General features: G+C 40.1%; 1 protein-coding gene across 1 annotated transcript in view; it reads right to left on the minus strand.

The window, feature by feature from the left end:
- Nucleotides 1-1,983: 1,983 nt before the first annotated feature.
- A1CF (APOBEC1 complementation factor) overlaps nucleotides 1,984-27,672 on the minus strand; it is a 79,793-nt gene continuing 54,104 nt past the window's right edge. Inside the window, exons 8-13 of the mRNA XM_081824406.1 lie at nucleotides 22,692-22,789; nucleotides 18,406-18,679; nucleotides 16,033-16,238; nucleotides 13,261-13,397; nucleotides 12,407-12,549; nucleotides 1,984-9,181 (exon numbers count right to left, since the gene is read on the minus strand). Coding sequence (XP_081680532.1) covers nucleotides 9,030-9,181; nucleotides 12,407-12,549; nucleotides 13,261-13,397; nucleotides 16,033-16,238; nucleotides 18,406-18,679; nucleotides 22,692-22,789 — 1,010 coding nt within the window. The 3' untranslated portion in view covers nucleotides 1,984-9,029. The remainder of the gene's footprint in view (nucleotides 9,182-12,406; nucleotides 12,550-13,260; nucleotides 13,398-16,032; nucleotides 16,239-18,405; nucleotides 18,680-22,691; nucleotides 22,790-27,672) is intronic.

Genomic DNA, 27,672 nt, shown 5'->3' on the forward strand with positions numbered 1-27,672 from the left:
CTGGGCATATGCCCCTGCATAGTGACAACAGCAAGTTATTCATAGACTTAGAAATCGGGGGGGTTTCACAGGGTGGTGTACGGAAGTGCTGAATCACTATACTGTCCACCTGAAACTAATATAACACTGTATGTTAACTCATCGGAATTAAAATAAAAAGTGAAAAAAAAATGGGGTTGGTTTCTCTGATTTTGCATAACAGCTTCAGTTACTCAGCTGACAGACACATTTGCTTGCCCTGTGAGCTTCTACCTCTTTACTTTTGTATCCGCTATCCATCACTCACAGCAGACTGTCCTGAAACCTAGTCACTTCAGAAAACGCTTCCTGAGCCACAGCTCCTGCAGGGTGACATCCAGGTGGCCCATAGCTTCGGCCTGCACTCCGGACCCTCTCCCCCTCTGCAGCCACTGTGTTGGCCCTGGCAGTGGTCCGTCAAGGCTCTACTGGGACCAGACCTGCTTCCAAAGCCCAGCCACGTGGCTGTGGGCAACTCTGGGTTCCTCACAGGCTGTTGGCTGGAGGCTGCCTTCGGTTCCTTGCCCTTTGCACAGCTCATGGCCCCGGCAGCTGGCTTCATCAGGGTGAGCGAGCAAGACCCAGCGAGAGGCCGGAGCGATGGGAAACATGATATGTTAGAACCTCATCTTAGAAGTGCTGTTCTTTAGAGGCAAGCCGCCAGGTCCAGTGTGCCTTTGGGGGTGGAGATGATATAGCGGTGGGCATACCAGGAGGGGGACCCCTGGAACCATCCCTACCACAATGTACTGTCAGTGGGTGACAAGATGTCAAGAAAGTCTGAGGTCAACCTCCAGCTTCCTTGTCATTGGTGAAGGAAGGGCTGCCAGGGGACCTCGTGTGCCTTAGTTCATTTCGCCCTCACTGCTTTCCTGGGGGGCAGGTGTTGTGGCGGGCTCTGCTAGTGCTCCTCAATACTCCTTATTCCACTCTTCCATGGCAAAATGATTTTTTATGATTGCCCAGATGAGGACGGCAGTTCATGTCCTCCCTTGCGCCTCAGCGTGGCCACATGCTTCAGTTCTGCCCAGTGGGGTGTCAGCCACTGTGAAATGTGGTAACGTGCAGCTGGTCTCCTCAAGGGAAGGCTAGCTAGGGGGTCCTTCCATCTCTTCCTTTCCATCTTCCTCTACCTTTCTATTTGGAATGTATATGCCACCATCTTAGTCATGAGGTCGAGATCCCACCAGTAAGGAGGACAAGAAGAAAGACCGGTTCCTGACACCATGAAGCATTATACCAGCATCGTACTAGCTGTTGGGACTTCTGGGGTGAGGGATGGTAAATTGTTATCTGATGTAAACCACTGCCATTTTGGGTAGGGTCATTGGCAGCCTACCCCAATCCTAGGGAAGTCGGAACTTAGTACTTAGAAGTGGGGGCCACCTGTAACAGAGGCCAAAATAGGGGGTGTTGGCCTAGTGCAGGGTTGGTGGACTTGTTGTAAAGGGCCAAATGGTAAATATTTTCGGCTTTGTGGGCTGTCCATGGTCTTGTCACAGCTTTTTCCTTTATGTTTAAATGCCTTTTAAAATGTAAAAAATGTCTTGGCTCAGTCCTTTGAAAAGCTCACAACCATTCTTAGCTCAAGGACCAACAAAGCACAGGCAGCTGGTTCTGGCCTTTGAGGGATGGTTTCTGACCTCTGGTCTTGTCCATTAGGGATGAGCAAATGTTGGCCTCAGTGCCCACTGACCTTTCTGGAGGCACGCTTTCTCATTATGTGTAGTCTGTGGGTATTTCTCTTGTTTTCTTTATTGATTGGAAAATAATGCACCTAATTATTAAACGTCACATTTACTCTCAGAAGATGCACCAGAGGGAACTTTCATAAAAGATGCAAATGTAAAGAAATCAAAAGGATACCTGCAATTATAGTCATTAATATTGAGGTATTTACCAAAAAAAGAGAGTAAAACTGTGGCATTCGGGAGAGGAAAAAAAGAAATCAGCAACTCATGTTGGTACTTTTTAAAACTTTATAATGTTACTTGAAAATTAAATTGAAACCATGTTGTCATTTTGAAATTACACTAGTCATCACAATACTGCATTACTTCTCATTTTACGTGATTTATGATCCTGTGGTACCATTATATTTATCTCTTCCAAACTCATGATCATTTTCCCAATGAACGGATGTTGTAATTTTACTCGGTATATTTAGATAGATCACAGTTCTATAAAATACTGTACTCAAAGTACAAAAATAAGTGCCTTATGCACATTCTTTAATACTGTTTTTAATCTCTCTCTCTTTTTTGGTACCTCAGCTAACTAACTTCACATAAATAAAGTCATTAATAACAACAAGGAGAAGAAGCAAGAGATGGTTTAACACCTGGAAACCAGAAATGCAGTTTGCTGACAGCATTTTTTTCGTTGATAGGGGATAATGATGTCTGGCTCTGTTGCAGTCAGAAAAGTAGGAAAAAAAAAAAAAGAACTCATGAAGGAATAGAAACAAAAATACCAATAATTATATGAAACATTTAAACCAGTGACAATGATGGATTGATTTTAAATACACTTATCTGTGGCTCTTCTCCTCAGATCCCCTAAATCTCTTAGGAATTACAGTAGAATGTACCAAATTTCAAAATAAAATGTACATTTGAAAAAAACATGTATACCTCATTGCAAGTTATTTATTGCAAAACATATAGGTATAGATAATGCTTGTTAAAAAGATTTTCGAATTTTATAAACATGGGTATATTTAGAAAACAAATAGTTAATAACCAAAATGTTTTCAAGTGAGTAACAAAGCATACCTGCTCTTTAATGTCATAAATCTGTATGTGAACTTGTCAATTCCACCTTTTAAAGCATATTTTAAAGCTTCTGGACCTCTAATGAAAATTGTTTCTTCTTTTTTATTTTTCTCACTGTCTTTTATATTTCTTCTGGGGAACATATTTGAAAACTCATCTTACTTGAATAGCAATAATTATAGGTGAAGAGTTGTATGAATCTTTAAAAAGGCTTACTGTGCCCGCCTAGTATTTGGCAATAATAGTTGAAACTTAAAATTTAGAACAGAATTGGTTTAACTGTGGGGATTCCGACTCAGTGAAACAAACTACCAACTGGTACTGGTGAACTTAAGTGTAATTATATTCAGTTTATAAAAATGCAGAATGGATCACTAGATCGTGAACTCCACTGTGGAATTACACACTCACATACAGACACACACACACAAATGTTCATAGTTTCTGGCATAAGAGAAGGTGCATAGTAAATACAGATTGATCATACATTCTATGAAGGAGAGGCTTGTGGGTTTAGAGCAGTAGAGATTATAATTTATTTTCTTCACTAAGATTAAGAATTAATGAAAGAGTAAAAAAGAAGTTCTATAAAAAAGGAAACTGTCAATATTATTTTCCATTAAGAACTATTTAAACTTTATATGAGATTATATGAGGATTTTTGGTAAAGAATAGTTCATGAGCAACCATAACAGCGAAGTGAGATGCAGGTGTTTAAGCAAACCTGTAAAACATGGATGGGAAAAAGGCAATGGGTCCTGTAAGATGAAGGTTTACATTGGAAGTCCTTTCTGGTTTGCCATGTGAGGGGCTTCGTTTAAGAAAGAAAGGAACCAGCAAATCCTCTGAGACCCTACTAATGCCCTTTCATCCTGTCCCCTGTCCAGTCTGGTCCAGGGGTTGCACGCTCGGGACGCTGTCCAGGGGCTGTGAAGGACAATGGGACCAGAAAGGGGTTGGGTGTGGGGCACTGGATGGAGAGTGGCTTGAAGGTAACCACGCAGGAGAAGATGACAAGTTCCTCTCTGTTCACGAGGCTCCCATCCCAGTCAGAAAGATGGTGTTGGGCCCTTTTGTTTAAGATGTACCTTCTCTGGAGAGGATAAAGCAAATTCTACAAGATTTTAAAAAAAGAAAAGGAGACATAATGATGGGGTCACACTGTATGTTGTCTGAATTGGGACACAGTTGTGAGTACGAAGAGCTATTGTTAACATGGTTACGGTGGGACCACAGACATAAGCCAGGGCTGTCCCAGCAAGCCAGGACCTACCGTCACCCCAGAGACGTTGCTAAACACTGGGTGGGGTTAACATTCTTCAGGTTCCAAGAATTTCCTGCTGGCAGCTTACTCTCTTTAAAGCACTGTTTCTTGGCATCTCCCCTCCCCTTAGACAAAGGAACATAGGTGAAGAGAAAACAAGGCATATTCAGTAGGAGAAAAGTGAGGGAGGGAGATGCGGAAGTGTTCTAGATTTCATTCCAGGCACGTTTGAATGAATGGAAGCTTCTTGTTTCCAGAAAAATAAGTGAATTATTTTTCACTTCTATATTGGTTACTAATTTCTCTTCACTATTAGCTGAAGTTTAACGTTTTATTTTAACTTTTCTACAAAACTGAGGTGACCTGGAGATGCAAAAAGTTGGCATTCTCCCATAAATGAACCTATGTGTTCAAGGTATGCACTGCTGTCCCTATTAAACTCACACATTTTACTTTCTGTATAAACACTGTAAGAAAAAGATGGCTTTTAAAATGGACATTTTGGGAACAATAGAATATTCTGTATCCATGTTTTTATTGACTGAAATTTTTAAAAAATGTTTTACTCCATAAGTAAAGTGATAGGGCATGGGGGTCAAAAAATCTCATTTTTCTAATGGTTTTACTCATTATAGCAGGGCTTGCTTTACTTTGTTCTAACGTTGGCAAATATAAATATATATATCCTGGTGGACACATTACATTTTCTTTGGCTATGTTCTTGAAAAGCTTGAAGCATTTTCAAGACATCACTAGAATGAAGTAAAATCTCAGCATCAAATTTGATGATCAGGTCAATTAAACACGTAACTATTACACATCAGGTAGGAATATTGGTTGCCTAGTTTCTCTGTCTTCTAATAAGTACATTAAAATTCCTAAATTATGCTACTAATATTTTCTTTTAAAAGTATTTATCACAAAGTTCACTTAAGGTGTCACATTTGAAAACTAGTTTCATCTTGGACAGATGTATCTACAATAGGTAAAAATGTATCCACAAGATATAAAAAGTACCAAGTCTCCAGGTTAAGTTGTAGGTACATTTCATCTCCCGGGATTTTCTGTATGAATGCAAGGAGGGGATAAGTGATCATAGCCTCATGTGAATCCTGGAACACTTTGTTCACTTTTAATTGTAAGTTACTTTTGGGAAATCTTAGATAGACCCGGAGTCGCAGCAGTAATACATTTTATCCAACTTTGTAGCTTTGTAAAGACAATCTACTCAAAATACTAACTTTTTTTACTAACCCACATTCTTGAAAAGGCACCCTGGAGAATCCCCCAGTGCCCCATGGATTCAAATTGTGACCCAGTTGTCCAAGGCAGAACTATAACAGTCATTGAAAAATATAGTGAAAATGAGCATCAATTGAAAATTATATTGAGACAGTATTTATGAAAAGCTAATCTATGTGATTTGAGGAATGTGTGTGTGTTTTTTTAAATTTTAAGTAAAACTAAAACTAATTTCCTGAGTAACTATTATCAACTCATAGTTACTGTGATTTCCATCCACCATTAAAAAGTTAAGGAACTATGGTTTGTTAGATATGTTTTGAAGTCAGTATTTTCTTAACACGAGGTAGCTTTCTAGCAGCATTTTGGGTGTTTTTATCCAAACACAGTGTGGTTTGGCCTGATACCAGGATTGGGCAGAAGTAGGAGAAGAAACCTAGCTATGTAGGAGAATGGTTATCTTGTTGCAGTTAAAGATGGTCTTCTAGCTACAGTAATGGGGTGAGAATAGGCAGCATTTTTACAAGTAAGAAAATAGATGTCCAATCTCACTGCTGCTCCATTTCCTCCTAAGTAACAGTGGTTGATTTTAATTTTCACTAAGCTATTAATTACCAAAATTTAGAAACTCAGTTCTTACTTACTAGATGCTTCTAAATTATTTGTTTGGGTATTCTGTTATCACTTGGTTGGTTGGCTCATTTTATTTTTTTTATTTTTGGTTGGTTGACTCATTTTATTTTATTTTTTATTTTTGGTTGGTTGACTCATCTTAATTTCCTCTTTATATAAAGAGTTTTTTTCTAGGAAACAATGAAGTAAGAAATAACAAAAAAATAGATACTGATGCACAAGATATAATAGGTATTAAATAGGTGCTAATTTCCGAAGTCTAAAAATACAAACATCATGCAAAATAAACCTTTGGTTCTACACATACTTTTTTAAAATCCCAGTTTTTAAAGTTTCAAACTCATTATAGCTGTATCATGAGTTTATAGGGCTGTGTAGTTGCCCTACAGTACTTAATTTGGGCAAAGTAAATACAGATGGCACAGTAGACACATTGATACTTTCTATGAATATGTTCTAATGGAATTCAAAGTATTCTCTAGATTTTACTAGAGTGAAGTAAAACTTCAGTAAAAAGTCAAACCACATCTACTCACTTGAATAAAATCAGTCCTTAGGAAGTAAATGTACAAATGCTTGTGTTTCCTTAGGCAAGTAATGAGATGGTGCTCCAGGGGCAATTTTCTTGATACTGTGATGTTTTTGTATATTTAGGTTTCTGTTCTTAGCCTTTAAAAAAAATCATAATGATTTAATCTGGAATAAAGATTTTTCTCATAACAGATTCCTATATTAACTGTTCATTCTGATTACATTTAAAACTCTTCTGGATCAGACCTTCTATTTGGCATTGGCTAGACATCCAGAGCACTGTTTTCTATTTTCAAAGATTTTAAAGAACATGAAAACTTTGCTCTTGGAATTTGGAATGCTTTTTTGGACTAAGTAGGAACTTGCCTGCCCCAATGTCATTACTCTTTTTGAGTATAAAAACAGGTCTGTAGGGGAATGTCGATTTGGACCTAAGAATTGCTGATGGAGGCATTTTTCACTTTCTCATTTTTAAAATTAGTTTGGTCCAAGAGTTAGTTTGAAGCCAATATGAATTATATTTAAATTCATACTTTTTATGAGCTGAATATTTATAAAAATATTATTTGGCTATCTGTTTTAACTTAGACAAATTTTTTCTTGCATTTTTCTACTTAATGAAAGTGAAATAAATAAGGAAAACATTAGGGGGTAGGGTTGAAATAGAAAGACTATAGCCATTCCCAAAGTTAGCTGCACACTGAAATCACCTAAGATCTTTAAATGCTGAGGCCAGGCTTCTCCCCATGATATTCTAATGTAAATGGGTATCTGGCACCATCTTGGCATTGGCGGTCTGAAAAGCACTTCAGGTATTCCTAAAGTGCAGCAAGTTTGGGAACCACTAGCCTAGGGCATATGAGGAACAACAAGTAAAGCCAAAAGCACCCAGACTTTCAGAGTGTGACCTGTAGCCTTGAGGCCTTTGATGTCTGATTGGAGTTAACAGAACTGAAAGGTTATAAGGACTTTTAATTGTTACTGGAATTTAGCTGATTTTGACTGGAATCTGGGCTGATGTTGGATCACAGGATTCCAATCAAGAGTTGACAAATTTTTCTGTCTTTGTATTTATGTTTTCCTTTGAGTCCTGTAGAATTGTGCCAGAGATTTTTTTTAGCTGGAAATTCTGGTGCTGTATGTCTTAAACCACTAATGAGACAGAAGCAGTGGTGATTGGTATTTGAAGTTCAGACCTCAATTATTTCTGTTTTGAACAAAAAGCTGTCATTTAGAAGTATGGCAAGAAAGTAGTGCCTTGTGCTCCCTCCATCCCAGGTTTTGTAGCTCCTACATCCTCATGAGATGTTCCTGGAGAGAGGCCTAAAGCCCTAGGGAACTTTGGTCACTAACAACCCTTGCTGGGTGTCTAAGAATCCGCTTCTAATCAGCAGTTGGGGGGTGTAAGGTTTTCTGTGACCACTTCAAGACCAAAGGGCTTGATACGGTAAAACCGTCTGATATTTGTTGAAAGTAGAAGGAAGGCAAGGTAGAAGATTTCTTGGCAGCTTGACTGTAAGTGGGTTAGACAGTCCAAGGCAGACCCCACATTAATAGAACTGTCTCTGAATGCCAGATGGTGGTCTGGGTGCTGTAAAAACACCCAAGAAACGAGAGTAGACCTTCACTTCTCTGTTTGAAATGACTTTTCAGCCCGTTTGCTGAATAGGAGAAAGCATCCTATGTGATATTCTATAGATTGGATGTACTTTTTTATGGTATTTGACATGAGGAAAATGAGACTGATACGAAAATAAATCCAGGTGGACAAGTCAAAACGTTTAAAATGAGAAGAAGCCATTTTAAATTGGGGTGATTATTGTGTTGGGGGACCCTTGGGAAGGATGGGGGCTCCAGGGAAGAAGAGGTGCAGGCTGATGAGTTTAATAAACAGTGGGCCTGGATTCATTTTATCCTTATCCGCAACACAACCCATTGATTTCCAGGCGGTCCCCGAGGGCTATAGGGGGCAGGGAAATGGTGACCTAGGACAGATTGATTGGGTAGAATTTTCAGACAGAAGCGATGTTGGCCCCATCAAACCTTGGGCTGTCTTTCACAGGCTCGGGCCTCAGAACATACTCCATGTGGTGGGCAACAGGGAAAACATTTCTATAAAAGCATCCCCGCACCCTCCCACTGCCTGTTTGCAATGTTGTGTATCACAAAGGCAGCTGTGAGCTGCGGTTAAGACTGGAGTTTACTTGCCTCCCTTTGTTGCCCCTAATTGGCCAGGGCTGCTCAGCCCCTGAACACTTGCTGGTTAAGAGATCTCTCTCCACATCATCAGGGTGCGTAATGCATGCCCAAGTCACTCAGGAACCTGGGAGAACCAGCTTTTGGGGGCAATGGCTCTTAAGTTTTCTGGCAGACAAAAGGCTTCTTGACATTTGATTTCACTGGGAATTCATCCTCGTATCCTGATTCTACCATTAATATAAGCTGTGCAGTCTCAAGAAAGGCATCTCTTTAGGAAAAGTAGGACTTGTGATCGTAAGGAAACTGAATGAGAGGTTTATCTCTTCTAGAGAGAGTTTCATGTGTCTTAACTTAAAAGAAAGATATCTTCAGAAGGCTCCATATCCATCCCCTCGGGCAGTCACTGCAAAAGTGGGGTAGACCTCATACGTTGTATATGCTGCTAAATCCTGTCCGAGGGTCACCGCTTGTTTGAGCTGGGCTGTGGACATGGGTGCCGTTGCACTGGGGACGGCATATCCTGGAGGAGAGGCAGAGAAAACTTCATCAAAAGCCATTCACATTCGCTCCCTCTTGCTTTATTGTCTTCTCTTAGGAAGATGAAAAGTTAGCCTCGCTTAAAGCCAAAAGTTAATATGCACATTAAAAAAAAATGAACTCAGGGGACCTAATATCTAGACTCATTGATTAGGGCACAGCGTGCCTCAAAGTGAGGTCAGCCGCATGTGCCAGAATGACTTCATGCGTGGAAAACTGGAAACACTGGGGAGAGAGTCCAAGAAATGGAAACTTAACAGGATGCCGAGGTAATTAAAGTTTGACATTTAGAACTTTTTCAGAGGCTCTCAGAGCTTATAAGGGAGGGGAGGTGACTGATGGGTTGGCAGGGCTGAGGGGTGGGGCTCTGCAGGTCTGCTTCTGTACCCATGCCCCCCACCTAAATGAAATGTTAAAAACCATTGCTTTTACCGAAGACATATAGGGAGTAGGTAGACCAGTAGGAAAAATTTGGAAAGTTTTATTACGTTTCTACATAGTGCCATAAAAGCAAATACCTGGCCTGTTTACATTTAGACCTAACCGTGAAGGGCAAAGACCTCTTGCTTCACCACCAAGCTGTCCGGTGTATTCGGATGATGCTCGTCCTCACCTTCAGACAGCCCAGGGCTTTGCATGGTAAGGAGACCATCATGTGCGGTCACATTAGTATCATGTCTGGCTGATTGACATTCACTTTTAGAGAAAAGGGCATAACCGCTATCATACAAAAGCAATGTTTCCCTGTTAATGTTTTAGATCAAAATTAAGCTATTTCTGAGATGATCCAAAAAAATGTGAAGATGACAAGAAAAAGGGGAAAATTTTACTTAAGCAACAAACAGGGACCTGATTTAAAAAACAACAACAACAAAACAGTCCATTTGGTTTATGTGCTGTGGCAGTCATCCCAAACCCAGACACACTGATTTCTTTCTGGTGGCTTCTCAGGAAGTGGACACAGGAAGCTGGCTGGACTGTTTTTTTAAAAATTAAATCCACTCCTTGGCTTGGGCACTTTGGCCAGTAATGCTGACTAATGCACTACTGAAGTTTGGTATGTTTTCCAAGGATGTGAGAAATGTGTTACCAATTATGATTTTGGAAATAGTATTTCTAAATAAGTGAGTAAGAAATACACATGTGTGAGAGTGTGTGCATATGTGCATGTGTAATATAGATTTTATCCTTGGGGATTTTGAATTTTCTTTTTCAATTTGGCTACTTTTTTTTTAAAATTTTATTATGTTAATCACCATACACTACATCATTAGTTTTTGATGTAGTGTTCCATGATTCATTGTTTGCATATAACACCCAGTGCTCCATACAGAACGTGCCCTCTTTAATACCTATCACCAGGCTAACCCATCCTCCTACCCCCCTCCCCTCTAGAACCCTCAGTTTGTTTCTGAGAGTCCATGGTCCCTCATGGTTTGTCTCCCCCTCCGATTTTTCCCCCTTCATTCTTCCCCTCCTGCTATCTTCTTCTTCTTCTCTCTCTCTTTTTTTTTTTTTAACAGTGTATTATTTGTTTCAGAGGTACTTTCTTAAGTGCAAAAGTATTTGGATTTTAAACAGATTCTTCCCTTGGAGCCTATTATCCTTTGCTTGACTCCACAGCAAAGTTATAAGAGAGGCTCTCAAACTCTTAGGCATTCCCAAGACAACTCCCATGCCCTAAATATTTTTTACTTCTTGCAGGAGCAAACAGAAGGGAGGAAAATGTCAAACATTCTGAGGTGAAACCGAATCCTTTCCAATGTGCAAGCAAACTGTAACATTCTAACAGGGGCTCATTTATTTTTATAGTACATTAGTTAGCTGTCTTTGGGGTGCAGCTTTCCGTGAGACAGGGGCTCACCTTTCTCCAAGAACTGAGAAACCCAGGCACAGGTCCCCAGTAGACAGACATTTCAACACCCCATTCTGTGGAAAGCGAGCCCAGGGTTGGTGGCCCCAGCGCAGCCCAGGGGAGCTGCCCTCTGGTGGCGGCAGCTGGGGCCGTGGTAACCTCGCAGGGGCGCACGACCCATCCTCCCCAAGTTCTACAGAACAAAGCTGGAATTGAGGTCGTGTTCGTGTGTGAAGCGTGGTTAGCTGCCAGGATGGAAAACATATTTGCCGTTTTTGGGAAACAAAAGAAAACGAGAGTGAGCCCAGGTGTTATGGATGGGAGGAATACAGCAGTTCTCACGCCTGAACATGACCAGTGCATGACTGAATGGATTGATAGAAACACCTTGTGTCTGGGTCCAGTCAGATCTCTGGACTGGTCTTAAGGGAGGTATGTTGACACAATGACACGTTGGAGTGACCAGTGTCTTCAAAAGAAATGAACTTTGCTTGCTAAAAAAGAATGGGGTTATTCAGAATAACTGTTAAGGAAAGATTTCCAAAACAAATTTCTTGCCTGGTCACTTTTAATCTCTAGAGGGTTCATTTTTTTAAATTATTAGCTTTTTTTGTAGGTACATAACAAATGGGGAGAAGTCTTTTAAATGGGACTGTGAAGGCGATCTGCAGATAGGCTTTATTCTGAGCAAACCATGTATGCTCCAGTCCCAAATTATAGAACACATAAATGAGAGCTGATTATCTTAAATATTGAACGGTTCCCCCCCCCCTCTCTGTCTCTCTCACACACAGAGTTTTTGATTTAAAGCAACTTAAGAAAAATGTGACCTACACATTTCTTTCAGAAAGCAAAGCAATAAAAGTCAAGTTGAGTCGAAGATTGGGGTTGTGCAGGGATTCCTTAAAAGCCATTGACCTTGGCCAAATTCCTTAATCATTCCTGTCCTTGGTTCCTTCAACTGGAGCCTTATGCTACAACCTACCTCTTGTGGCATCATGAACATTGCTGGCATAATATAAAGCACACTGAGCATTTAGGGGAACACCTGGCATGCAGATAAACAACTATTAATAGGTAGTTCCAAACTTTCTTAACTAAAAAGTAAAAACCCCACCCAACCTGACGCAGAGACTGGCTCTTTCAAGGTCATGCAGCTGCTGAAGCCAAGCTGAGACTAGACCCCACTTCCGCTCCTCAGGGAACCTTGATGGTTCACGCATCTGCCCAGTGTTTTTGGTCACAGACGGTGTAAATTGGATTTATTGTGGGTGGAGTTTAAGAACACTCACAGAGTTCATGGTACCAAGGGGGTGTTTCTCAAACACCCGGGGCAGGTGCCATTTTCCCTACCTGGGAAGGCAGTGGCGGCAGTTGCCGTGGTGGGAGCATCGGCCCCGTCGGTGGGAATGCCCAGCGTCTGCAGGGTGTACTCGGCCGCGTAGGTCTTTGCTTCATCCACGTAGGCACTTAGCTTCGGAGGCGTGAAGGGGTGGCTGCAAGGCATATTCAGTCATTACATTTGAGGAGCCGAGATGGGAGAAAACCCAAGTCGCTGTTCATGGGCTAAGATGAGCAGATGATGGAATTTTATGTGTGTGGTCTTCGTTCTCTTTGCATTGAAGACTTCTACAGGTATATGCACGTAGGGATGTTTGTGACCTGGCCCAGGACAGCGGTGGTTGATAGGACATGCCTGGAGCACACCTGTAACTCATCACACAGCTTTTCTAAGGTACAGGTGAGACAGGATGGTTCCTAAAATATGTAGAAATGCAGGCTTGAGGTGGTGATACCTACCAACAGAGAGGATCTTTGATCCAAAATATAACTAACTGGGCATGGTGTTGTCACGTACAAAATGGCAATTTCATATGGTTCAAACTAAATACTACATAGATAAAATAATGGGCTATAGATCTGATTCCTGTTCCATTTTATGTCTGTAGTTTTTTATTGGTTGATTATATTACACCATCTTCATTGTCTGTGTGAAATTCAGGGCCTCTGAGATGCCAGTCTCCCACTTGGCATGTACATCCCAACTACACATCTCAACGTTTGCGTTTAATGAAAAATGAGCAAGTAGTAGATGTGTTTCTCTTATTTGGATAGTGATAAAATATTGATTTTACAAGAGACTTGATTTACAAGAGACTCTTATTCTAAAAAGCTTAAAAGATTAGGAATTTGGAGATGTTACCCACATTGCAGGATTCTGGCTGGCCAGGGCAGGAATGGTTATTTTGTATAAGAATAGTTGTCTTTGATCTTGTCCAATGGCTGAGTGCAGCTGATACACTGGTTGTCCCCAGTTGTTTTTCTGACAAATTTCTTCTAGTATCTACAGGAGTAAAAAAAAAAAAAAAATAAGTGATTTCTGTTTCAAATGTCACATTTGCATTATTTCTCCAGCTTTCAGGATTTAAAACTCTAATCTTTAGTGCTTAAGCTAATGTAAGAAAATATAAAATGCCATATGGTTTAATGACTCATAAAATTTAAGATGAACTCAACTTGAACTCCATTTAAAATGTTATATCGACTAATTCATAAAAATCATTTTCACACCATTTATTCTAATATGTTTTTAGTTTAGTCCATTAGCTGTAACTTTTTTACCAATAGTTTAATTTTATGATTTGTTTGATATATTTATTCCATTAAAAAAATGGACATTTCAGCACTGTGTGGCTGGACTCCCTCATGACTACCGTCAATCCTTCTGTTTATAATGGTTTAGAGAAAATAACCTAAGAATATATTCTTAACTTCATGTCGTTTGTCATAGGGTTTTAACTTCACATTTTCATAAAAAATCGAGTTAAACAGTTTAATGGTTACTAGTCACTGATGAGCATTAATAGATGGATGTTGACAGCTGTAGTGTCTTTGTTTGGCAAAATACCACTTCTGGCTGTTTTTACAAAGATCTGAGTTTCAGAATCTCCCTGCATGCTTTTTTCTGCCTTTATCGCTACTCCAAACTGAATCTTGTCTAAAGACACCCAATTTTTTTTTCATCCCAAAGCCATTTTCAGTGGCCCACCTGCCCCAATGCTCCCATGAGTCAGCAGATTCAGGAAACTGTGCAAAACAAGGTCTAAGTCTGAAAAGAACAAGACTTGGGGACAGAACAGTGCCCTGGGCTGACACCATGGAGCTTCTTATCTCATTGGTTCTGACACGAGTCCAGCTGCAATTGCAGGGCCTTTTCTGGTTTATTAAATCTGTGGATTGCTCCTATTTCCTCTACTGACTTTTCTTGTTACTGCTCTTGGCTGTGTAGCATCTCTCGTCGTCTACAAAGCATTCCCAAAGGTTCCTGGGCACCAGTAGACTCCTATAGCTGGCAGACATTCTCGTTGTGCAAACACAAGCTCCAAGAGTACGGACTCTAACTCCAGACTCTGCTGGGCACGCCTTGTTTCCCTGCTCTTGTCGGATGCCCACGACCCCACCATGGGGCTGTTAAGGCTCCATCTACATTGGTTTGGGTTGGCATAGCCTTCAATTTCTAAGCCGACCTTGTAGAGATTCAGAGACTAAATAAAGAACTTTCATTAGTTTGGAGAGGTAGTTCCTTACATATCTCTATAAACCACGACCAATTTCTAACCTGGGTTTAATGTTAAGAAGCAGAGATTATTCATCACACTGTGGCAGCTCTTAGAACTATTATATGGAGTTTATAATGATTATTATTTTTTATTTTCTTTAAAGATTTCTAAGTATTCCAGGTCCTTAATGAGGTTCCTTATTTTAACCCAAGATCGACTGGATGACAAGCTTTTGTGTTTTCTGAGCAAAGCTTTACGATGACACTTAGTAGAATTTGCAATAATGGCCTGTTGATGTGTCCGTATCCTCTCACTGGATTGCCATATGATTTTTGATGGCAAGGACTGCATTATATTCCCTTTTCCATGCCCAGCACCTGACACAGTACTTGGTGTATGGTGGATGCCCAATAAATGGCTTTTGAACAAACAAATGAATGCTGTGTACCACTCTGCTAGGCATCCTTATTTTTAATTGCCTGGGTAGGGTTAGCAGAAACCTGAGATGAGCTAATTGGTATGTATAAGACAGCCATTGATCCTACAAAAATAATACTCACGATGAGCTTTTAGAAATCATAAGGCTACTTCCATACATTTGGGGCTTATACCTTTGGACCTGGAGTAGGGATGTTTCCTTGAGGGTCCACAAACTATATCTCTGAACAACTAGGTATGGCTTCTTCAGCCAGTGTCTCTACAGAAAGCCTGGCATGCACTGCGCACCCACAGGGAATAGGCTCAGGGTTCACATAGATCCTGTTTTGTTTTATTTTTACCCCTGTTATTCACTTTCCATCCTGGAACAGCTTTTATAACTTCTGATTTTCCGAAAATAAAAACCACAGCCTCATGCAGAAATATGGAAACTTGGAGCTGTGGAATGAAAGCATTAAAATTTCACCATCATGCCCTTCCCCAAGCATAATCAACGTGGGAGACCTAATTGGATATGATAGATGGCATCTTATCATTAATACAAGTCCATGATATCACCATGGATGGTATGGTGTTTTCTCTCACACCCAGTGTTTCCAATAAAAGATGTCCTAAGTGGCCTATTCATTCCCTGTCTTGAATACTCTCCATTAGCCAGCTCCTACACAGTAGGCGTTTATTTTGAGTCTTTGCTTCATTTTATTTTCATGTAAGGTATCGGTTGATAATTCTTAATGGCTTTCAGGATCTTTGCATTCCAGTTCAGATTATTTAGGAAATATAAGAAAGCCTGTGATGGAACAGTGGCCCTCAGCAGTTAGCATTCTCTCTCAGTACCTTATGTTGATTGGCCACTTTACCTATTTAACAAAACAAAACAATAGCCCAAGTAGGGATCAAGTCAAGTCATTTGATGAAAGGCAAATGTTGATGGTCTTTGGCCTAACTTAAGGAAACTATCTCTGGAATAACATTACCTACCTGGGGAGCAAGTTTAATTCCTTGGGGTTTTAAAGTGACAGGATTCATTGGGGTGAGCTCCATCCCAGGTAAAAGGTCATAGAGTTTGTCTTCTCTCTTGTCTCCCTTGACCTGGTATCCACGACCCAGGCCTGTATAGGCCAAATAGCCACGGCCGGCCAGTCCTCTCACTCCCGCGGCCCCTACAGGTACATTCATGTAAATTTCTAGGAACGTAAGAAGGCATTAAACTGAATCAAACCACCAGAAGATCACCCTGAATCTTACTGTAATGGAAAAGTTAGCCCAAGTCACATTGATCATTGCCCTCAAGATGCATAGAAAACTCTAGGATTCTAATGTAATGAAACTCAATATAACCGTAGGGTTTACCGTAAGTGTCTTGTTTATTTTTTTGTCCTTTTTTTTTTTTTTTTTTACTATCTGTGAAAGAAAGCCATACTCTCAAAGCTATTGATAAGTACATGAGCAACTTTAAAACTTCGACACAGAGAAAAAATTTGCAATTTCTATCTTCAGTTGACCTTTTGTTGACATTTCTCTATAGACTAATAAATGTTGGGAAGGTATTTAAACATCCCAGCATGGTATGACCACATGTATTAAAATAAGTCTTGCATTCTTATCATTGATCAGTAAATCAGAAATGGATTTTAGCTTCCCCAATAATCCCATCCCCAAGGATCAGTTGGGAAACGTTTGAACATTTAGAAAACATGTTTATAAGTTCACTATTTTCTGTTTTATAATCAGACAATGTTAGGCTTAAATTTCCATTGAGTTTCATTAGTAGATTCCTGTTGATTTTTTGTTTTGCCATGTTGATACTTTGATTTCCTATTGGTGATGTAAAGTGATAAAAAAATTAAATTGATTACCCTTCATCCATGAATATCATTCATTGATTCCTTTCTTGCTATAAGGTATTTTTTCCCTTGGAGTGGAGCTTGTTTTTTTTTCCTACATTACAACTGGTTGACAATTTATATTTAATGTATAAATTATTTAATAATATGATTTCAGATTATAAATGCACAATACTTTAATGACATAATTTGTCATAGATTATCCTGGAGGAAAACCTGATGATTTCTTTTGCATTATAATCTTGGGTAGAGTGATTTTATTATGATTATGGAAATTTTAAGGCTGTTGAAGACTAGAACTTCTAGGATGGTCAATTCAGTTTTCCTGAAAAATAGTAAAACGCAGTAAGATAATTGTTTTCACAGTAACCTGGTCATGTCCCTTTGCTTCTAAGTAAAACCCAGGGACAGAGTTAAATACAGTTGGTTGCCAAATTGCCCAGAATGGTGTCATATTTGGAAAATAGAACTGGGATTCTTTTGGCATTAATTCTATCCTAGCAGTACTATTTTGAAGGATTCCATTAGGCAGAGACAAACTAGTTTAATAGAAGTTAAAAAACGCTTTCCTTATTGTCTGTGTTGCTTGAACTGAGCCCAGAGAACTGTGTGAACATTTGGAATTCTTGTAGGATTACATAGGAAAGATTTATTGTATGGTAGTCAGTCTTTCTTCTATTTGGACTTTACTATTTAGTTCTCCATATCCTGGAGAAATAAGTTGATTTCCTCAATAGTGGGGCTTCTTAGAAGACACAGCACATATTTCTAGGGGGAGGTCAGATGAAAGTATCTCATATATCTGTTAGAATATGTATGATAATTTGTGATTTATGTATGAATATGATGCCACTGAGTTACCATTAAATACATATGTGCCTTGACTTGTTTTTTGCCATTTGAGATAACTGGTTTCCATTGGACCATCCTGCTTTCACTTGGGTTTTCTTTCATTCTTTTTTTTTTTTTTTTTTAAGATTTTATTTATTTGACAGAGAGAAACACAGCAAGAGAGGGAACACAAGCAGGGGAAGTGGGAGAGGGAGAAGCAGGCTTCCAGCTGAGCAGGGAGTCCAATGCGGGGCTTGATCCCAGGACCCTGGGATCATGACCTGAGCTGAAGGCAGACGCTTAACAACTGAGCCACCCAGGCACCCCTCACTTGGGTTTTCTAATGAGTCACATATGACTGCAATATGGTGGTCCAATGATAAGGGAGAAGCTAACTACTTAGTCTGCACAAGTTTTATGGGCCCAGGCAAAGATCAAATGTATGCATTAGATTCATTTGTGCTATATTCTGACCAAGTTTTTTCAATAACCAGTTGTAATGTGAAAAAAGATTTTTATGGAAGGACAACTATTGATATAACAATACTTGATTTTTCATAAACGATTTTTCCAGTCCTTTTCTCCCAGTGGGTCCATCCCATTTGTCTAAGGCTATTGCAATACAAATCATTTGAAATTGTAGAGTTATTCTAGAGCAAGAGCTGATGAGCGTTACCTCTAACAGAAGGGGCTCGGATAATGGCCCTGTTGCCAAGATGTCCTTTGGTGGCTGGGAAATGAAGGCTGGGGATTGCTGTATAGGCTTGAGGAGCATAGAAGACAGGAGCTCCAAGGTAGGTTGTGGTGGGATCATAAACATGGCCCAAAGAGTAGGTGTACTCTCCTTGCAGCATGGTGCCCCTTCCACCCGTGCCTCGGGTGTACCTAACATAACTGTCTTTGTCCACTGGTTTGGCTAGGGTCACTTCAATGGGGGAACCATCCAGCACCTGTCACAGAGAGCAAAGAAGAAGCAACATAAGAAGATATGAAGACAACCAAGTGTGGTTGAGCCCTGGGCTCTTGAGTGTTAGTCGATTTGCTGTTTTGCTCACAGACTGTCTCACTTACATGTATCTTGTCTCTTCATGAGTTCATGTTTGTGTGTCAGTTGAGTTTTCCTGAGTGGTTTTGTTGGAAAATTGCATATAATATGCAACAGGTTTGACAGGAACAAACTGGCCACTGGCCACTGACATACTGGTTATAAATTATGTGATACAGTCACTGTGACAGAGAATTATGTGATAGTTTTATGCGATATATGTTTTAAGTTACATATTATATAATTCTAAGACCTTTTAGATTACTAATGGGTGGAATATAATGTCTACATCTTAGCGCAGCAAAGTGAAGGTGGAAGGACACCAATAAGGAAATCTTATCGATTGTTAACACTGTGGCATGGGTAGCCTCGTCAGGTCTTTCTGGCCCCCAGCCAGCTAAATGGTTTACTCCTTCGAGCAGCCACACTATGGGTAAGTTTTCACTGAAGGAGAAGAGAGGCTTAGAAGTGGGGCCCTATTTAAGGAAGAGAATCAAGGAGGCTACTGTGTTGTAGAGGCTACTGTGTTGTTCCCCATAGGTACCTGTGAAGCAGCTTTTTGACCTGCTAAAGAGCTGGGAACTGCCAGGGATAGCAGGGGCAGTACTGAGATTTCTCAAGTCATGCACTTCTTAAAATTTGTCCTCAAGAATTATTGGAGAGGCTTTTTTCTGATGCAAGTTTTGGACAGTTTGCAAACAGATCCAGATGTTGAAGAAAAAGGCTATGTGTAGAGCTACACGCGTGACTCACTTTTCCATATTGCTTGCACACGCACGAGACAAAGATGGCTCTCAACGAACGCTTGATGGATTGAGGTATTTCTTATCGATGGGACAAGGTGTTGTGAGGAAGCGTTTGTAGCTTCTTCTGCATAAGACTATTATAAGCTTCTATTTTTATAAAGAAAAAAAGTAATATGAAGCATTCCCTCAAGAATTCCCTTTCACGGCAGCTCGCCATTTTGTGAGTGCTTCAGGGGTTCTGAGATCACTGAAGTCTGCTGGACAAAGTCGTACTTCCTGGTTGTCACTTGTTCCTAGTTTCATATATCTGCCCTACTTTTTATTTTATTTTATTTTATTTTATTTTATTTTAAGATTTTATTTATTTATTTGAGAGAGAGAATGAGAGACAGAGAGCTTGAGAGGGAGGAGGGTCAGAGGGAGAAGCAGACTCCCTGCTGAGCAGAGAGCCTGATGCGGGACTCGATCCCGGGACTCCAGGATCATGACCTGAGCTGAAGGCAGTCGCTTAACCAACTGAGCCACCCAGGCGCCCCTATCTGCCCTACTTTTTAAGAGCGGGAGCCTGTATCCAACATGTTAGCTGGAATACACCGAGAGAGAGAATCCTGGTCATATTCAACTATCTCACACTGGTGTTGATGTAATTAGAAGAAACAGACCTGAGTATCCAAAGGGATGGGGTGGTCTTACATATAAGATTCTTTATCTTCAGGCCTGTCTTGAGGAAAGTGAGAGACCCAAATAGGTCTCTGCTTCTAGGCCCTTCCATATCAGGAGACATTTTTAATGGAATGATTCTTTACTGCAAAGTCAGATTTCACATTGTAATAGATTTTGTGCTGCATTCAACTGCCCCTGTAATAGTGGTTTAAACTCAGTATTGTATTTTAGTTATTTGGTCTAGATGTTTCAAGAGCTAGGATGATATCTTATTAATCGGTATATTCCCAAGCCCAGCAAAATTCCTTGCACATCACAGATATTCACAAGTATTTCTAGAATAGATGAACAATCAAATGTAAAGCTCAGGTCATCACCTTTCCCTCTAAATAGGTTTCCTTTCCTGGCTTCTCTGACTGTCTCCAGTCTCCCATATTGAAAACTAATGACTCTTGCTCACTCCAACATCCAATCATTTCCTGGGTGTTTTGAATTCATCCCCCATAGCCCTATGTGGAGCTTTATCCTACTTTCTATTCCTGCCCTTTCTCAAGCCCTATTTCTTCCTGTTTGGGTGACTGTAGTAGCTTTTGAAATAGTACCAATGACATGTCTCTTCCTACTCCATAAAATTGCAACTCTTAGTACCTTCATTTCTCTAAATTGTATGTGATCATTACTCCATTACACAAAAAGCTTCAGTCTCACCTTGTCTAATAAGTTAACTATTAATATGCATATGTATACTCAAAGCTTGCATAGTTCTAGGCAAACTTACTTTTGATTTTCCCATACAACATTATAGTTAAATATAATATTTGGTATATATTTTAATATATTGAATATATATTTAACCTTATATCACATTGCTATAAAATTTCTAGCTGTTAAAATTGGGAACAATTTGAATATTTTTCCATTGTGATTATTTCAATGTAATTATTTAGCACTTAATTTATGACTGACTGTCCCTTCTCTGCAATCATCATGTATCCTCAGGAATGTTTTCAGATTGAGAAACTAACCTACAAATTGTTCCCAAGGTAATAACAGTTTTATCATACTAAATGTAATCACAAATGAAGATGAAATCATGTTTTGCTTGATGGACATGTATTTAAGTTTGCATTCAATTTTTGCTTTACAGTTTTCTTTTTGTGTTTTGGAGTCAGTATGTTTTTTCCTCCAAAGCCCAAACGTGTGTGTGGGCCCCGGATTCGCCCCTAAGCCCAGCCACCTGTGACTGAAGGACCTGCTCGGGGAGATGCTCCCTTGGCCCCTGGCTGTGTCCTTTGGCCAAAGATCCCTACTTCTCCCAAGGAGACCTGCTCTACACAGTCCTTTCTCCGTTAGGTTTCCGGTTACTTCTCCGGCCCCCCTCCCCCCCCCCGTCACCTTGACTCTGGTAGCACTGTGAGCCTTGGTTCCTCCACTTGATTCCCCTTCCCTACACTCACGCTTCTGTACTTAGTCCCTTCGCCATCTGTCTGCTGTTAGCACTAACTGTGCAAAGCCTGATGGGAGACACAGCCCTACATGCGTGATGTTCTAACCGAATTGGTCTACTTTCACTGTTCCTCAGTCACTTCCTGCTCTTTCCAAATTCCATGCCTCAGACTGTCTCTCTGTTTCTGTGGTTTTTTCCTTTAAGAATTCTGCCCAATTTTTATGGCTTCTCATGGATACCATCTTCTCGTCTCCATGACGATTTTCTGATTCTGATTCGCTCCTCCTTCCTTTGGACTTTCTCACCTCGCTCGCTCTCTATTTATATAGATAGAGAGATAGATAGATCTCTATCTATCCATAAATTTAATGAAACTGAACTTATTTGGCTACACTATGAAAGATGTTTGTGTACTCGTCTTATTCCTCCATAGACTTCTAGCTTGTTGGCAAGTTTCTTTGTTTTTTTTGTGTCCCAGACATTGTTTAGCAAGGTAAGTGGTCTATAGATGGGTTTTAATGTTTATTGCATTGATAAGTAAATATGATCTTGGTCTCTAAGTACAAGTCAGGAGAAAGGATTTTAGAAGCTCATTTTTCTCCAGACCCCACTCTTGGCAAGGGGAAGAGATCCAGAGCCTTCCAGAGTAGGGAGAGCAAACTCTGAGGGCAGAATGACAACAGAATTGACCGGTTTTCTGGTCCTCAGTCTCCAACATACTGCATTAGCGAGGTGATAATCTCTTGAAGTAATGAGAGAAAACAGGGCCTGAGAAAAACACCTTGAAATAATGTACTCCAATCCCCCACTTTGTAAGGAAATTGAGGGTCAGTGACTTGTTCAAATCACCCAAAATTAGAGAGAGAGCCAGATACGTGAGCGCATCTCCACTGTGTTTCTTTCACTTCTCTTCTGTTCATCTTCATGGACCCAGGCAGTCTTGTCAGAGGTGGAGAAAGCCTGAGTGACACAGACTCGTGGGATCATTCTTCTGAATAAAATTTCCACACCACACTTCGGTGAAACCTGTGTGTGTGTGTGTGTGTATTGTCCTACCTTACCTTCCCATTTAAAGCTTTCATAGCCTCCACTGCATCTTCTCGATTACTGAAGTGCACAAAAGCATAGTCTCGAATCTTCTTTACCCTCTCCACAGCACCTGGAAACGGAAAGTAGCCCCATTAGCAAACCTGAGAGAGCCCTGAGAATGATTTTATTTATTTGGTTTTTTTTTTTTTGGAGACTCATTACTCAGATAAAGATCTCATTGAGAATATTCGCTATGTCCAGGTTTAGAATTCTACACGTTCAACAGAAGCTTTTGTTTGTAATTTTTTTTTATATCCCCTGTATTCTGCCCTATTGTCAGTTATGGATTTGTGTTTTCCACTTCCTAGATTATAAGATCTTTAAGGATAGAAGCAGTATCTTATTTTGTCTGGCATACAGTGTAAAAGATAGTAACTTATACTCGGTGAAATATTCATTGAAGTGATTTGAACTTAACTATTGGTCATCCTATAAATCTATACTTAGGCGATTGCCTTTTACAATTTTATGGCTTTTCCCCCAGAAAAATGTTTTATCTCTTGATTTATGGAATACAACTTTAGAGTTAGGAGAGACTTCAGCAATGATGTACTTTAAGTTTTTTAAAAAATTCATTTGACCTTCATGTATGTATTTTTAACTTAAAGATTAGGAATCTAGGGTTCTGACAAGGGAAGTGAGATTCATAAGAGTTGACATAGCTAGGAACTAGAACACAGAATCTCTTAACTGCTTATCTGATATTCTTTTGATTAAAAAAAAAGTAGTTTCTGAAAGAACATCGGAAAACCGAGATAGTTCCTTACCATGCTGTTCATAATATCTACATGTTGGAAATAATGTAGATATCCACTAATTCTACCTTGAGGAATGTCTTTTAAAGAAGCACTCCTATATGCAAAAGGATCATGCATAAAGACATTAACTCTACCACTGTTGAAATAGCAAAAATGAAATCACTTAAAGTCCATTTTCATGAGATTGATTAGACCTAGTACATTTGTATCAAATAAAATGAGAACAAATAGACCTATGTATACTTACGTGGAAAGATTTAAGACCTATTGTTAAATTTGAAAGGTTGTAAAATAGTAAGTATAATACTGTAACATTTATGTTTTTAAAATTCCAACCCAAATATATACACACATAAATAGGAATACACACACAGAAAGAGAACTGTTAAAATAGAGGTAACTTTAGGAACGGGGAGAAAAATTGGAGAGAATAAAGAGAAATTTCATATTTTAATTTATATGCTTCGGTATTCTGCAAACATTTGCAATGCTGATTGGTATTATTTGTGTAATAAAAAAATAACAAATCAACCTAACCCATTTTCATATTGAGGAGCTGCTGCATATGTTGGTGGTAACTTATATATATATAAAAAGTTTTACCAAAATGGTTGAACTTTACATTTTATTATTAAAATGTTGCTAGAAAATATTGTTGATGACTCAACCTTAAAAAGAAGTTATTCCTGGAGGGAAGGTGAAATGGACACTTGTGCAACTTGTTAGCAGTTAACAGTTTAACGTGCCAATTGTCCTCCTTCAGTGACACTGACTCGGGTGTATCTCGAGAGACTGGGTTTCTTCTCTTATCCTAATCACCAGACATAACCTATGATGGGACCCTTCCCCAGGGAGGACCAGAAGAGCAGATAGGCGTTCTCCATTGTCCTCTCCCTATCAAGGTTCAGTTATCTATCCTCTTAGATTCAAGGTTACAAAGGCAATCACATGGTTCAAGGGCTCTAAGTTGTCTTTTGGAATAATGGTAGGGCTGTAATGTAGGGATCATTTAAAACCATTGTGGCACCCCTCTCGTCCCTCAGCATTCAACCCTTGACTTCTTATGGCAGTGGCTGTCCAGAGCCCAATTGTCTGGCGAGGCTGAGGAAATATATAAAGGTATTTGAGACCACAAAGCAGGGGTCATGGAATTAACTGACCTTCCAGCACGGTCTCTTTAGTCCTTCAGTGTCAGGTAGTGTAACTATCAAAACCCAACCTTATGGCTTGTCCTGGTCATTGAGAAGTGAAGGGGGGGGGTGGCAATGAGGGTCTCTATCTTTCCAGTCTTGGCTCCATTCATTCTTCAGTGCTGCCCTTCATCGAAGCTCTTCTCGACCCTTAGCCCCCTGAGAACAGGATCTGTTTCAGGGGCGTCCTGGCATTAGCATCACCCAGGTCCTACCTAGTACCGTGTGCACAGATGCCTCTCTACAAATATACATGGAATGAGCAAATATTACCAGTCAATTCACACTCTAGCAAAGGTGGCATTTCGGAAGCTAATGGTTCTAAATGCCCCCAAATTCTGCTCGCAAATAATGAAACCGGCTTGCATTTTTAAGCAACACTCTTCAGCTGCACCTGACTTTGGAAATCTTAATGTATGAAGATTTAGCCTCGTGAAACAAGTTAGAAAGTGAGAGTTTGGTTTTCTCCACAATCATATTCACCACATGGCTTATGATAATATGCCCCTTCTTGAGTCTGTAAGAGTTTGTTTACCCATGGTTGTTTGGCAGAGGGTAGAAGCGATAAAGTATCAGTGGTCGTCATCAGCAGTGTTGCAAAAGACTCCGAAGTCATAATACAGGGAATTGGAAAAATACTACTGTGTTCGTGGTCAACTTGTCAGCAGTGCATCAATTAGCAGAAGGGAAACACACCTGTTATCTGAAGGGAAGATGATCAGAGGGCCACAGTTCTCCAAGTGTGGTCCTCAGACCAGCTGCATCAGCTTCCTCCCGGAACTTAGGAGAAATGCCGGTGCCTGGACCCACCCCAGACCCGCTGATTCAGAAATGCCCTGGGGGAGGGGCCCGCAATCTGTTTTATGCCCTCTAGGTGATTCGGATGTGAAACTGTTTTAGGGAAATCAGATTTTGTAGAATGACTATAATTGGAATTTCAGCAGAGAGCCTTAGGCTACACTGGGGATGAACCTGTTTTCAGCCCCAGTTTCTGTTCTGATTGTCACTTATTTCTCTGAATGGCAGTAGAGTATTTTCAGGTTAATCAGGGTTAAAATAATAGGGTCAAATATTTGCCGGGAATATTCGGGCTCCTCTGAGGGATCCAAACTTTCAATAGGGTTTTTAAAGCGGTATTTTCCTGTTTCTCTCTGAAAATTTTCCTAGATAAGTATAAACACACCCTTTCCACTGGAAAATAAACTGGTTAGCTCTGATTTTTTTCTTCCTAATACAGCAGGTATCTGCTAGTTCTCCACCCTCTATAGTTCATATTCTTTGGTGGAGTGCTGAGAAGGTGCCACACATCAGTATAGAGCTCTGAGCTGTGTCACCAGAGGGAGAGAGGAGAGAAGGAGAGAGGGAGAGAGCCCGGATTTATTATTTTCATTATAACCAGGAGGACCCAAGCACATGTCTCCCTTTAACGCGATAAGCTGATGACCAGTGACCAGGAAAGGAAGCAGTCTTGGAGGTCTCATTCCAGACTTTTCCAAAAAGCAAAAACAAAGCAAAACAAAACAGGAATGTTTTAATTAGATAAAAGGAAGAAATATATTGTGCAACTGTCATCATCGTGCATTTCTAGAACCTCTTCGTGAACCCAAACTGAAACCCTGTATCTATTAAATAATCATTTCTGAGTTCTTTCTCCCCTGTCCCTGGGCAGCTACCATTCTGCAGCCCGTCTCTAGGACCATGCCTACTTCAGGAACCTCAGCTAACTGGCGCCATACAGTGTGTGTCCAAGGTGCATCCATGTCGTATGTTTCAAAAATTCCCTGCAGTTTAGGTGTGAGTGCTGGTCCCCACTGCACACACATTCCATGTTTTATTTAATTTAATTTTTTTTAAAAGATTTTATTTATTTGACAGAGAGAGACACAGCGAGAGAGGGAACACAAGCAGGGGGAGTGGGAGAGGGAGAAGCAGGCTCCCCGCAGAGCAGGGAGCCCGATGTGGGACTCGATCCCAGGACCCTGAGATCATGACCTGAGCCGAAGGCAGTCGCTTAACCAACTGAGCCACCCAGGCGCCCACATTCCATGTTTTATTGCTCCAACCCCTCCCGCGTGGTTTTCACATCTTGGGTGATACAGATAATACCGCTGTGAGCACGGTATGCAACTATCTGTTCAAGCCCCTGCTTTTATTCATTTTGTGCATATGCCCTGAAGTGGAATTGTCAGATTATATGGTGATTATCTGTTCTTTAGGACCCCACGTGTAGTTCCCCCAGTGATGGCATTATTTTGTGTTTCCATCGACAGGGCACATGGTTCTCATTCCTCCAGCTTCTCCCAACATCTGTGTACTATTGCTATCTTGGCAGGTGGAAAACGGTTTGGGGTTGCATTTCCTGGGTGAATAGCGAGTGACGTTGAACATCTTTTAATGTGCGTGTTGACCATGTGTCTATGACAATTGCACAGTATTGTTCATTGGACAAATATACATTTGAAGTTTTACTTAATTTTTGGTTGACGTATTGTTTGCAGATGTTTTCTCTCATTCTGTGCGTTGCTTTTTCAGTGTTGAAAGTGTCCTCTGATGCAGTTTTTAATCTGGATGTAGTTCAGTTAATCTATTTTTTTTTTGTTGCCTGTACTTTTAATAGCATCGGAGAGTGTACTGCCAAATCCAATGTCATGAAGCTTTACCCTATATATTCCTCTAGTGTTTTTTTTAAATAATATTAGCTTTTTTTGCTAGTCTTTGATCCATTTTGAGTTAACTTTGCCTATTATATAAATTCAGACCAACTTTATTATTTGCATGTGGACATGCCATTCTCTCAATACAGTTTATTGAAAAGACTGAAACAAAAGGAAGTATCAAATAAAAATAAGAAGGTAGGAAGTCAACACAGAGTGGGAGGGAGCAGAGTAACATCTAAACATGCACATATCATTCCTCTGCCCACAAAAGCATCAACTTTCATATCTCAGCTCACACGTCACTTCTCCTAAACATGAGTCTTTTCTGTGCCCCAAGGATAGGCTGTC

This window comes from Leptonychotes weddellii, chromosome 6, assembly GCF_054177405.1.
Source record: "Leptonychotes weddellii isolate Sample4059 chromosome 6, ASM5417740v2, whole genome shotgun sequence".
Lineage (NCBI taxonomy): Eukaryota > Metazoa > Chordata > Mammalia > Carnivora > Phocidae > Leptonychotes > Leptonychotes weddellii.